This window comes from Muscardinus avellanarius, assembly GCF_963383645.1.
Source record: "Muscardinus avellanarius genome assembly, chromosome: 6".
Lineage (NCBI taxonomy): Eukaryota > Metazoa > Chordata > Mammalia > Rodentia > Gliridae > Muscardinus > Muscardinus avellanarius.
In genome coordinates, this window is record NC_137791.1 from 77,858,594 (window position 1) to 77,873,094 (window position 14,501).

The following is a 14,501-nucleotide window of genomic DNA, read 5'->3' on the forward strand; positions in this document are numbered from 1 at the left end:
TTAGACCCTGTTTCCAAATAAAGTATAAAATAGGTCTGGGAGAACAGCCTGGAGGTAGAAAAGCCCCTGGGTTCTACCCCCAGTACCACAATAAATAAATAAATAAATAAATAAATAAATAAATAAATAAATAAATAAATAAAACAAAATCAAGAATAAAAAAATCAGGCTGGGGGTGTAGCCTGGAGATAGAATCCCACCTGGGTTCCATCCCCAGTACCACCAAAAACAAAAACTTTAGAGCACTTTACAAATATGATAAAATAACAAGGGAAATAATTAATCTGTACTACATGAAAAGAAATGACTCGACGAGAGTCAAGGCAAGATGCTCTGGTATTTTCTGATTTCAAATGAGGGACTAAATTATCACATAAGGTAAAGTGGCATGTTTTAGTAAGTTAGTTTTTATTTTTTTTGTTATTTATAGGCAACTTTGTTATGTACCATTTTAAATCTACTTGAGAATATTTCAAGCTTCACTTAAAAAAGTTAAGTATCTCAGGAAAATTAGTAAAACAACATAATTTGGTTACTTTATGAGGAAAATAAATATAGTTAAAATATAACTCGACACATCATCAGAGGAAAAAGGTATTAATAAGTTCTATGAATTAATGTAAAAAATGTCAGTAACTAGAATATTACTGTGCATGCATCATTTTAAAGGGACAATATCAATATATAAGTAGTCTTTGAACTGAAATACCTTCCAGTTCTTCTTGAATTTAGGTATATATGTATACATATATATGTATACATATTTAAATATTAATTTTAAATAAACTGTCTAAATTTTTTTCCAGGGAGCACACACAAAACAATTTTTAATAAACTGTCCTACCAGAGAAAAAGTTTTACTTTTATTTTTAAAAGCACTAGAAAATTTTTTGTGTTCTGCACAGTTGACAGATTTAGTAGCCCTAAGAAATAACAGCAACATGAGATTATCAAATATTCCTCTTTAATTAAGGAATTCTGATACAGTGAATCAAATCTCAGAGTTTTTTTTTTACCAGCCAGAAGAAACTTTACTTGACAGTGTCCTTTTATTATGGAAATTATGCCTAAAACATCATGCATATGTAAGTGCAATCTATTACCTTCAATATCATCTGAAAAGGTAGACAAAAATAAGTAAATGACAAGTAGGTAATAAAAAATAGCTTTTTAAAAATGTAGTTGCATATACATAAAATAAGAGCTTAAAAATAAAATAAGCAATATAATCTCTTGAAGAAGACACTCATATTAATTTAGTCAAACAGCTAAGATATCTTTACAAGAGATTTATCACTAAATTAAAAAGTTATAAAATATCCTCTAAAATAGAATTCATTATGTCAACTAAGAATTACCTTTTGATGAAGCAGTAATGAGAAAGCATCCATAATAAAACTGAAGCATTTCTCAATATCTAATTTTTAAAATGTATTTTCTATGTGTGGTGCTAGGATTGAACCCAGGGGCCATTCTACCTTTGAGCTATACCCCAAGCCCAATTTTTGCTCTTTATTTTAAAACAGGATCCCACTAAGTTGTGGAAGGCCTCACTAAGTACCTGAGGCTGGTGGCAAACCCGGATTCTCCTGTCTCAGCCTCCCAAGTACTGGGATTATAAGCATGCGCTACCACGCCTACCTCAATATCTATTTTTCTTAAATGTATTCAGGAGCTGGGTGTAGTGGTGCACGCTTGTAATCCCAGCATTCAGGAAGCTGAGACGGGAATCACGGTTCACAGACAGCCTCAGCCACTTAGCAAGGCCCTCTGCAACTTTGTGAGGTCCTGTTTCAAAATAAAAATACAAGCTAGGCGTGGTGGCGCACGTTTGTAATCCCCAGCTTGGGAGGCCGAGACAGGAGGATTGCGCAGGTTCAAAGCCAGCCTCAGCTGGTTTAAGAGACCCTGTTTCCAAAAAATATAAAAAAATAGGTCTGGGAGTGGAGCCCGGAAGTAGAAGCCGGTAGTGGTGGTGCACGCTTGTAATTTCTGTGCTTGGGAGGCGGAGGCGGAGACAAGGAGGATAACACAAGTTCGAAGCCAGCCTCAGCTGATTTAAGAGACGCTGTTTCCAAATAAAATATAAAATAAGTCTGGAAAGCCGGGCGTGGTGACTCATGCTTGTAATCCCAGCATTTGGGAGGCTGAGACCGGAGGATCGTGGTTCGTGAACAGCCTCAGCTACTAAGTGAGGCTCTCCGCAACTCAGTGAGACTGTTTCAAAATAAGAAAGAATAAAAAATTGGGCAGGGGGTGTAGCTTAGAGGTCAAATGCCTCTGGATTCCCTCCCTACACCCGCAAAAAAAAAATAAAAAATTTTAAAAAAGGTCTGGGAGTACAACCCGGGGGTAGAAGGCCCCTGGGTTCCATCCCCAGTACCACCAAAAAAATAAAAAATAGAAAAATAAAATAGAGCTGAGTGTGGTGGAAAACGCTTGTAATCCCAGCATTTAGGAGGCTGAAGTTCACGGACAGCCTCAGCTACTTAGTGAGGCCCTCTGCAACTCAGTGAGACCCGGTTTCAAAATAAAGAATAAAAAAAAAAAAAAATAGGGCAGAGGGTGTAGCTCAGAGGTCAAATGCCCCTGGGTTCCACCTCCAGACCCACCAAAAAAAAAAAAAATGTATTCAGGAGCCAGGTGTGGTGGTGCATGCTTGTAACCCCAGCATTCGGGAGGCAGAAACAGAAAGATCATGGTTCACAGACAGCCTTAGCTACTTGGTGAGGCCCATTTGCAACTCAGTGAGACCCTGTTTTGAAATAAAGAATAAAAATAGTGCTGGGTGTAGCTCAGAGGTAGAATGCCCCTGAATTCCATACCAAGTACTGCAAATAAGAAAAAAGAAAAGAGTAAATTTTTAGAAGAAAAAGTTCCTAGAAAAAATGCTTCTACTGCTGTTTATCAAAAAAATTGATTTTCCTATTTTTATCCAAAGGAGTTTTGGATGCTGAATAAAAAATAAAGAACCCAAATATAAAATTAGAAACCAAAAGAGGAGGTTCTAAACATAATTATGACAAAAGAAATCACCTAACTATAAAAAACTATTACTATATACTTTTATTTTTAATTTTAAAAAAATTTGGTTTTGGTGGTACTGGGGTGGAACCCAGAGGCTTTCTACCTCCGGGCTATACTCCCAGACCTATTTTATATTTTTATTTGGAAATAGCATCTCACTAAGTTGCTGAGAGCCTAAGTAGCTGAGGCTGGCTTGGAACCTGTGCAATCCTCCGGTCAGCCTCCCAAGCACAGGGTTACAAGTGTGCGCCACCATGCCTGGTTATATACTTTTTTAAAGACAGAAGTTATACCTAGATACTAACTAGAAAAAAAAAAAAAAAAAAAAAAACCCAACAACTAAATTCCTAATCTAAAATAAAGAAGAAAAAAATCTTTTTTTGGCAGTATTGGAGATTTAACTCAGGGGCATTCTGCCTCTGAGCTATACCCCTAGCCCTATTATTTGTCTGTTTACTTATTTATTTGTATAGGGAGGGGTATTGGGGACTGACCCCAGAGGCATTCTACCTCTAAGCTATGCCCCCAGCCTAATTTTTGTCTCTGTGGGTGGTACTGGGGATTGATCTCAGGAGCATTCTAGCTCTGAGATATACTCCCAGCCATATTTTATTTTTATTTTTATTTTTAAACAGAGTAGCATTAGGTTGATGAGAAGCTCACTACTGCTGAGGCTGTCCTTGAACCTTCAATCCTTCTGTCTCAGCCTCCCAAATACTGGAATCACAAGTGTGTGCCACTATGCCTGACACTATTTTTTAAATTTTGAAACAGGGCTGGGGGTATAGCTCAGAGGTAGAATTCCCCTAGGTGCAATCCCCAATTCCACAAAAAGAAGGAAGGAAGGAAAAAAGGAAGGAAGGAAGGAAAGGAGGGAGGGAGGGAAAAAGGAAGGAAGGAAAAAAAGTGAGAAAAAGAAAGAAACAAGGTCTTGCTAAGTTGATGACAAAGTTTCACTACTGGCTGAAGCTGTCCTCAAATTTGCAATTTTTCTGTTTTAGCCTTCAAAGTACTGGGATTACAAGCATGTGGCACCATACCCGGCTGTTACTTTATATTTTGAAACGGGCTCACTACATTGTGGAGGGCTTCACTAAGTTGCTGAGGTTGGCCACAAATCTATAATTTTCCTTTCTCAGCCTCCCAAGTACTAAGATTACTAATTTTCTCATCTTAAAAACTAGGGAAAATAAGTATCTTTTCCTTTAAAGTATTCTTGTGTATATTACCTGAATATTATCATGTGACCAACAACTTATTTTTCCATGGGTACTATATTATGCTTATAAATATTTTTCACTTGTGAGAAATTAAAAAATTTATCTTGTAAGCTTATTATATCACAGAAAAATAAACATTTTAGAAAAAATATATTTAAATCAAAGAAACTGCAATTATTCAACATACTTCATTTTATTTATTTATTTATTTATTTATTTATTTATTTATTTATATTTTTTACTTTTTGGACTGGGGATGGAACCCAGGGGCTTTCTACCTACAGGGTTATACTCCTAGACCTATTTTATATTTTATTTGGTAATAAAGTCTCATTAAGTTGCTGAGAGCTTCACTGAGTAGCTGAGGCTGGCTTCGAACCTGCAGGATCCTCCTGTTTTAGCCTCCCAAGCACTAGGATTACAAGCGTGTGCCACCATGGCTGGCAACACACTTAATTTTAAATATTATCACTAATATTTTGTGATGCTAATACCTACCTATATTTCTGTTCTTTTATTTTAACAAAATATGTGCTAAGTCAATATATCTACTAGGGATTAAACAAGGAACATTCTGACTCTAAGCTAAAGCCCCAGCCCTATTTTATATTTACTTTTAAACAGGATCTTGCTAGGTTGATAAGAGTCTCGCTATTTGCTGGGCCTGTCTTAGAACCTGTGATCTTCCTGTCTCAGCCTCCCAAGTAGTGGGATTATAGGTGTGTGCCACTACGACTGGCTTGAAAAAATTATTGAGAAAATATATGAATATGTCCAACCTTTTTTCTAAAAAAATAGAAAACCTCTTATGTCATACTACAATAGCCAATTTAATATGAGGAATGCACTCTTCAACAGCACTGTCTATATTTTTGCAACACACATAACAAAATGTAGGCTTTTAATCATTTTACAGTGACAACAAATGACAAACTACTTATTAAATATGCAAGTATTTTGAGCTGGGCGTGGTGGTGCACCTTGTTATCCCAGTGCTTGGGAGACAGACAGGAGGATCCGGATTCTGGCCAGCCTCAGCTACTGAAAAAATAGGACGGGGTGTGTAGCTGGGAGGTAGAATGTTTTTAAATTCAATCCCAGCACACACACACACACACACACACACACACACACACACACACACACACACACACACACGCAGGTATTCTAAAACAAAAAATGAAAGGAAGCCAGTTGTGGCAGCGCATGCTTGTAATCCCAGCATTCAGGAGGCTGAGACTGAAGGATCGCGGTTCGTGAACAGCCTCAGCTACTTAGTGAGGCCCTTAGTGCAACTTAGTGAGACCCTGTTTAAAAATAAAGAATAAAAATTAGGGCAGGGGGTGTAGCTCATACCCCTGGGTTCAATTCCCAGACCCACAAAAAAAAAAAAAAAAGAAGAAGAAGAAAAAGAAAGACATACCAAAGAAATGTGTGGATTTCAAGGAGTCATATCATTTCACATCAGATATAAACTGAAAAAAAAAAAAAACCTTGCAACTTAAGTGAGACCCTGTTTCAAAATTAAATATAAAATAGTGCTGGAGCCATGCTGGCTTAAGAGACCCTGTTTCCAAATAAAAAAGTATAAAAATAGGTCTGGGAGCCTGGAGGTAGATGGGTTTCCAGGAACCCCAGTACCACCAAAAAAAAAAAAAAAAAAAAAAAATAGTACTGATATGTAACTCAGAAGTATAATATCCCTAGGTTCAATCCCCAGTACAACACACACACACACACACACACACACACACACACACACACACACACACACACACAAATAGGACTAGGGGTGTAACTCAGAGGCAGAATGTCCCTTGAAGTTTCAAACGCCAGTACCAACGAAATAAAACAGAAGGGGGGTTATTTAATTCAAAATTGGCTAATATTCACTTCCTAATTAAAAACAAATAAAAAGAGGGAAATACTTTAAAAAAGGATCTCATTCTCTCTCATTCTAATTTTCCAAGCTGGATGTGATGGCGCACACTTGTAATCCCAGCATTCGGGAGGCTGAGACTGGAGGATCGTGGTTCGCGGACAGCCTCAGCTACTTAGTGAGGCCCTCTGCAACTTAGTGAGACCCTGTTTCAAAATAAAAAATAAAACAAAAAATGGGGCAGGAAGTGAAGCTCAGAGGTAGAATGCCCCTGGGTTTCATCCCCAAACCCACACACACACAAAAAATAATAATAATTTTCCAAATTACATTCAAAGCAATTATCCTAAAGATACTTTTAAAGGACTATACATATTTTATTAATTTTACAAAAAAAATCTTATAAGCAAAATTATATAAAATAAACCCACTTTAAAATAAGCAAACTTGGTATAATCCCATTAACTCTTATATATAAAAAAACATAAAACTTACCTACTTCTTCTTCTTCATCATTAGCTATTATATTATATAGTGTGTCCAAAGCATAACCTATTATTTCAGAATCCGAACTGGAAGAAAAAAATTATTATATACCTCTAGTTAGAGTATAAACTGTTATAATTATTTTTAGACAGTTATTTGATAAGATGAGATAAAATATTAATTTCATTTCTAAAAACCTACTCTAAGTTGGGCAGTACATGCTTATAATCCCAGTACTTGGGAGGCTGAGACAGGTAGATCACAGGTTCCAGGACAGTCTCATCAACCTAGTGAGACCATCCTTCCAAATAAATATAAAAAAATAGGGCTGAAGATGTAGCTCAGAGGTAGAATGCCCCTGAGTTCAATCCCTAGTCACACACACACACACCCCAAACAAAAAACACAAATGACATATCTTATAGATAGAAAATCATAAGATACTCACTAAAAGACAAAAAACAAAAACTACCTGGGCGCAGTGGTGCATGCCTGTAATCCTAGCACTTAGATGGCTGAGATAGGAGGATCATAGATCTGAGACCAGACTTGGAAATTTAGGGAGGCCCTCACTTGTAATCCCAGCATTTGGGAGGCTGAGACTAGAGGATCGCAGTTTGTGGAGAGCCTCAGCTACTTAGTTAGGCCCTCTGCAACTCAGTGAGACCCTGTTTCAAAATAAAGAATAAAAAATAGGGCAGGGGTATAGCCTGGAGATCAAATACCTCTGGGTTCCATTCCCAGACCCGCAAAAAAAAAAAAAAAAAAAAAAGGCTGAGGGTACAGCTTGGAGGTAGAAATGCCCTGGGTTCAACCTCAGTACCAAAATAAAAACAAACACACAAACAACCCATTAGAATTAATTAACAAATTCAGCAAAGTCACAGGACACAAGATCAATATACAAAAAAAAGTGAATAATCAGAATTTTTTTTCTTTTTTGTGGTATTTGTAATTGAACCCAGGAGCATTCTACCACTGAGCTAACCACCAGCCCCAATTTATTTTTATTCTGAAACAGGGTCTCCCTAGATTGATGAGAGTCTCACTACTTGTTGAGGTTGTCCTTGAACCTGCTGGGATTATAAGCATTTGCCAGGCAATTAGTCAGAAAATTAAGAAAACAATTTCACTTATATAACACCAAAAAGACTGAAACAAATAAATAAAATACTTTGTCATAAGTTTTACTAAAAATATACACAATTTAGCTGGGCATGGTGGCATACACTTGTAATCCCAGCATTTAGGAGGCTGAGACAGGAGGATCTTGGTTCGCAGCCAGCCTCTGCTACTTAGTGAGGCCCTTTGCAACTCATTGAGACCTTGTTTCAAAATAAAGAATAAAAAACATGGCTGGGGGTGTAGCTCGGAGGTAGAATGTCCCTGGGTTCCATCCCTAGTACTGCAAAAAACAAAACAAAACAAACAAAAAACAAAAACAAAAACAAATACCCAAGAACAGATTAAGTGAAAAAATATTCTGCTTATGGAGAGAAAAAGGCAATTTTATAAATTGGTAATATATCCCTATCAAAATCCCAGCTGCAAGCCAGGTGTGGTGGTGCACGCTTATAATCCCAACATTTGGGAGGCTGAGACCAGAGGATCTTGGTTCACGGAAAACCTCAGCTACTTAGTGAGGCCCTTCGCAATTCAGTGAGACCCTGTTTCAAAAATAAAAAGACTAAGCCGGGCGTGGTGGCACACGCTTGTAATCCCAGCGCTTGGGAGGTTGAGACAAGGATCACACAGGTTTGAAGCCAGCCTCAGCTACTTAGTGAGGCTCTCAGCAACTTAGTGAGATCCTGTTTCTAAATAAAGTATAAATAGGTCTGGGAATATAGCCCAAAGGTAGAAAAACCTCTGAGTTCCACCACCACTACCACAAAATAAACAAACAAACAAACAAATAGAATAAAACCCAGGGCTGGGGGTGTGTGTAGCTCAGTGATACAATACCCTTGGGTTCATCCACATTACTGGAAAAAAAAAATCCCAGATGTATCTGGGTATGGTGGTGCACGCGTGTAATCCCAGTACTGGAGGCTGAGACAGGATGAGTTCAAGGACAGCCTCAGCAATTACTGAGAATCTCTGTAATCCCAGTACTGGAGGCTGAGACAGGATGAGTTCAAGGACAGCCTCAGCAATTACTGAGAATCTCATCAATCTAGAGAGACCCTGTTTCAAAATAAAAATAAAATAGGGCTGGGGATATAGCTCAAAATAAAGAATAAAAAATAGGGCAGGAGGTGTAGTTTGGAGGTTGAATGCCCCTGGGTTCCATCCCCAGACCGCAAAAAAAAAAAAAAAAAAAAGATTGAGTTTGGACACTGTCTTCACATCAATCTTATTTTACTTTGCAGTACTAGGAGTTGAACCAAGGAGTACTCTACTTCTGAGCTACACTCCCAGCCCTATTTTTTTTTTTTTATTCTTTACTTTGAAACAGGATCTCACTAAGTTGCAGAGGGCCTTAACGAAGTAGCTGAGCCTGGCTAAGAATCTGGATCCTCTGGTTTCAGCCTCCCAAATACTGGGATTACAAGCATGTGCCACCACGCCCCAACTAATAAATTGATTTTCAAAACAAGGAATTTAAATAGACATTTCTCAAAAAAAAAAAAGAAATACAAAATGGCCTATATGCATATGAAAAGATGTCCAATATCATTAGTCATTAGGAAAATGCAAATTAAAACTACTACGCTGGGTGTGATGGCACACACTTGTAATCCCAGTACTTGGGAGGCTGAGACAGGAGGGTCACAGGTTTGAGGACAGCCCCAGCAAGTAGTGAGACTCTTATCAACCTAGTGAAACCTTGTTTCAAAATAAAGAATAAGAAATAGGGCTATGGTAGAGCTTCGATGTAGAATGCCCCTGGGTCCCACCCCCAGTTGTGCCAAAAAAAAAATCTCACAGGTTCACGGCCAGCGTCAGCTCTTAGTGAAGCCCTCCACAATTTAGTGAGACCCTGTTCCAAAAATAAAGAATAAAAAATAGGGTGGGAGTGTAGGTTGGAGGATGCCCTTGTGTTCAATTCCCAGTACTACAAAATTATAATAAAAAAGTGGATAAAAGCCTAGAAGGCTCAAAGGAGCTTTGCTTTTTTTCTTTCCCAGCCTCAGCTACTTAGTAGGCTCTTTGCAACAGAGTGAGATCTGGTTTCAGAATAAAGAATAAAAAATAGGGCAGGGGGTGTAGCTCAGAGGTCGAATGCCCCTGGGTTCCATCCCCAAACTTGGAAAAAGAAAAAAAGTATAAAATAGGTCTGGGAGTGTAGCCTGGAGATAGAAGGGTTTCCAGGAATCCCAGTACCACCAAAATAAATAATAAATAAATAAATAAATAAATAAATATGAAGGGTTAAAAATAGGGCTGGAGGTATAGCTCAGAGGTAGAATGCCCCTGGGTTCAATCCTTAGTACCCCCCAAAACAGACTACTCCTTAATCAAGAATATCTACAAATTTATGTCTTATTGTCTTATGACAATAAGAGCCCCGCTTGGTGGTGCCTGCTTGTAATCCCAGTACTTGGAAGGCTGAGACAGAAGATGGAAGGTTGGGGCCAACCTCAGCGACTTAATGAGACCCTGTTTCAAAAAAAAAAAAATAGGGCTGGGGGTGTAGCTGGGAGCTAGAATGCCCCTGGGTTCAATCCTCAATACTATTTAAAAAAAAAAAAGACAATAAAAACCACTTTATAAACGAAGTGTCATTATTAATTTTTAAGGCTTAGTGAAAAATGCAAATATGATTTAACACACATGGGATAAAGACTGTAAGTATGTATATCATTACACTAATCTCCTTGTCTTTTTCCAGCTCTTCCAGAAGCTACCCACATTTCTTGGCTCAAGGCTCTCTTCCTCCATTTTCAAAGAAGCAATAGTGGGTCAAATGTCTCTCATATCACCATGCTCTGATCTCTTCTTTTGCCTTCCTGTTCTGCTTTTAAGGACCCTTACTATTACTATTACACTGTATCTTCCTAGATAATCCAATATAGTCTCCCATCACAAGGTCCTTAGATAAATTACATATGCAAAAGTCCCTGTTGCCGAATAAAGTAACATTCACAGGTTTGATGCTTAGGTTGTAGACCTAATGGGGGAGCCATTATTCTACCTCCCATAATTACCCACTATGAAATTAATCACACAGTTCTAACACAGCCAATGTGTTTATTCAAATGCACAAGACTTAACTGGCTTTGGAGAAGTAATCCATGTAGGTCACACTGTCTGGAAAGGAGAAAGGTACTAACTACTATGAACAAGGAGTTCAGCACTGCTGAATCACAACTGCTAAACAGGCTATGAGCTAGACAGATACACACTACCAGATCTTTAAAAAGCTCATATTCTGAGCCAGCATGGAGGCACATGCTTGTAATCCTAGTACCTGAGAGGCTGAGACAGGAGGAGCGCAGGTTTGTGACCAGCCTTACGTACTTAGTGAGGCCCTCTGCAACTCAGTGAGACCCTGTTTCAAAGTAAAAGATAAATAATAGGGCTGGAGGTGTAGCTTGGAGGTAGAATGCAAAGGGCTGAATCAATCCCCAGTAATGGAAAAAAAAAAAAAAAAGCTTATGTTCTTTGCCTCAAGAAATTTCACACCACACTGAGGTGGTGAAATGCAATAAGTAGGTAAGAAACAAAAAGATCAGAGACAAACGATAGTTTGGAGGTAGTAGTTATTTTAAACTCTGTCCAAAACTCTTTGATACAACCCCTTTTAAAAGGTGGAAACTAATTCTCCTCTCCTTAAATGTATGCCATAGCTGGGCATGGTAGCACATGCTTTTTTTGGGGGGTGGTGGTGGTACTGGGGTTCCTGGAAGCCCTTCTACTTCCGGGCTACACTCCCAGATCTATTTTTTATATATGTTTTTTATTTGGAAACAGGGTCTCTTAAGCCAGCGCGGCTGGCTTTGAACCTGCGCGATCCTCCTGTCTCCGCCTCCCAAGCGCAGGGATTACAAGTATGTGCCACCACCACGCCCGAAGCACATGCTTTTAATCCTAGTACTTGGGAGGCTAAGACAGGAGAATTGCAGGTTCAAGATCAGCCTCAGCTACTTAGTGAGGCCCTCCGCAACTTAGTGAGACTCTGTTTCAAAATAAATAAAAAATAGGGCTGGGGGTGTAGTTCGGAGGTAGAATATCCCTGGGTTACATCCCTAGTATCTAGTACCCCCCCACACACACACATAAGTACGCCATACTTATTAACTTACTTCTGACAACTGAATGTAGATGGATTGATGGGATATGACTTCTAAATTGTAAAAGACATACTGGCTTTCTCCTAGTTCTCTCCCTAAGATACCTTGTTCTGGAGCCAGCTGTCATATCATGAGGATACTCAAGCAGCCCTGGGGCAAGAGCAACAAAGTGAGGAACTGAGTCCTCTTGCCAACACCAGTGAGCAGTGAATGAGCCTTCTTGCAATCAGACTCCTGGCCCAGGAGAACTTCTAGATGACTGATGTCCTGCTGATCTTTACTATAATCTCATGAGACCTTAGGCTGATCGAGCTAAGCTGCTCCTCAATTTCTGATCCACAGAAACTACAAAATAATATATATTTATTTTGAGCCACTAAATTTGGAAATGGTTTAAGTGATAGATGCTGAGAGGTAAAACTAAGGCCAACAAAGGAAACAGAAAATCACGAATTCCAATTGTTCTTCAGACTATGTAGACATAATGGGTTAAACAGATTGATGAGTTCAGCATGAATCTTTGTTGAATGGAAGAGTATTACTGACTGTGATAAACTTAGGCAAAAGGCAGTTGAAGGCAAAGAAAGGTTAAGAGAAGGAAGACCAGAGATAAAATAACTGAATATTTTGATTTGAGGTACCCAAGAGAGATTGTGGTACAAATGTGTGATGAAAACTAAAGCTTGAAAAACATATTAAACCAGAGGTAAGTGGTATTTTGTTTTGATACTGAGGATGGAACCCTGAGGTATTCTACCTCTGAACTATACCCTCAGCTCTTTTTTTTTTTTTTTTTTTTAATTGAAACAGGGTCTCATTAAGTTGCTGGCCTCAAATCCACAATCCTCTTGTTTCAGCCTCCAAAAACCCGGCATTACAGGTGTATATCACCATGCCTGGCCAGAGGTAAGATTTGAAAGTTATCAATGTACTGTTAATTAAAACTAAAGATGCAGATAAATATACCTAAAAATGGATTTTTTTATTTTATTTTATTTGCAGTACTGGGGATGGAATCCAGGGACATTTTACCTCTGAGCTAAAACTCCAGCCCATTTTTTTACCTTAATTTTGAAACAGGGTCTAAGTTTCAGAGGGCCTTAGTAGCTGAGCCTGATCATGAACCTGCGATACTCCTATCTCAGCCTCCCAAGTACTGGGATTACAAGTGTGTGCCACCATGGCCGGCTTAAAAATGGAAATTTAAAAAGTTAAAAGTAGGCTAAAAACCAGGCCTGGTGGTGTATGCCTGTAATCCAAGTGCTTAGAAGGCTAGACAGGAAGATCATAGGTTCAAGGAAAGCTTCAGCAATTTAACAAATCCCTCAGCAATTTAATGAAATTCTGTTTCAAATTAAAAAGTAAAATAGAAGCCAGGTATGGTGGTGCACACTTACAATCCCAGTACTTAGGATGCTGAGACAAGGGGATCGCAGGTTCACAACCAGCCTCAGCTACTTTGTGAGGCACTCTGCAACTCAGTGAAACCCTGTTCAAAACAAAGAATAAAAAATAGGGCTGGTGGTATATCTCTAAGGTAGAATGCCCCTGGGCTCAATCCCCAGTACTGGGGAAAAAAAAAAAAGGTAAAATAAGACTGGGATAGCCAGACGTGGTGGTGCATGCTTGTAATGCTAGTACTTGGGAGTCTGAGACAGAAGGATTGCAGGTTTATGGCCAGGCGCAACTACTTAGTGAGGCCCTTTGCAATTTAGTGAGACCCTGTTTCAAAATAAAGAATAAAAAATAGGGCTGGGGTATAGCTTGGAGGTAGAATGCTCCTGGGTTCAATCCCCAGTGCCACACACACACGCGCGCGCGCGCACACACACACACACACACACACACACACACACAAAATAGGGCTGGAGTGTAGCTTAAGTGGTAGAACACCTCTGGATTCAAGCCCAAGTTCCACAATAAATAAATTAAGTAATTAATAAAAACAGAGTCATTTTCCCATAATACGCACCAGATTTAACACTTGACATATTTGTGCTGTTTATTTCCCTAAAAAACAGTAAAGTCTAGATAACTAATAAACTATAATATACCATTATATCAGAGTATAACATGGTATATCTAAGTGAGCATCAAAATTTTTATTTGCTCAACTCCAACCCTCAATCTTAAGCCTTTAATTAGCAGTTATTTCAGCCAGGTGTGGTGGCGCATGCTTGTAACCCCAGCATTCAGGAGGCTGAGACCGGTGGATTGCGGTTTGCGGACAGCCTCAACTACTTAGTGAGGCCCTCTACAACTCAGTGAGACCCATTTTCAAAATAAAGAATAAAAAATAGGGCAGGGGGTATAGCTCGGAGGTCAAATGCCCCCGGGTTCCACCCCCAGACCCGCAAAAAAAAAAAAAAAAAAAAATAGCAGTTATTTCATCTTATTGCTACCCCTACCCTAATGCTTAGCATAACGGTTTACACCTAACACCTAAGAATACTTACAGAAGTGACAACTGAGAGTAAAAACTTAATAGCTTTAATGTGTCACTATCTTTTGGAATAATGATGCTAACTCTAACACAAATTAAGTTCAAGAAAAATTAGGGAGAAAAAAATCATTAAACAGAGACTTACCGATCTGTTTGTAAAACATGGATGAGATGCTCCATAGCCTGAATACCCACTTCCAAGCGATATTTCT

The 14,501-nt window shown here is 38.7% G+C and overlaps 1 protein-coding gene across 5 annotated transcripts in view; it reads right to left on the reverse strand.

The window, feature by feature from the left end:
• Positions 1-14,501, reverse strand: part of USO1 (USO1 vesicle transport factor) — a gene marked incomplete at both ends in the record, with an annotated part of 108,364 nt that overhangs the window by 76,009 nt on the left and 17,854 nt on the right. For 3 of the 5 annotated variants that reach the window (XM_080697563.1, XM_080697562.1, XM_080697560.1), the window contains 2 exons: positions 6,622-6,698; positions 14,435-14,499. In XM_080697563.1, coding sequence (XP_080553689.1) covers positions 6,622-6,698; positions 14,435-14,499 — 142 coding nt within the window. Of the gene's footprint in view, positions 1-1,103; positions 1,116-6,621; positions 6,699-14,434; positions 14,500-14,501 lie in introns of all 5 variants that reach the window. The other 2 variants (XM_080697561.1, XM_080697559.1) reach the window with 1 other exon arrangement.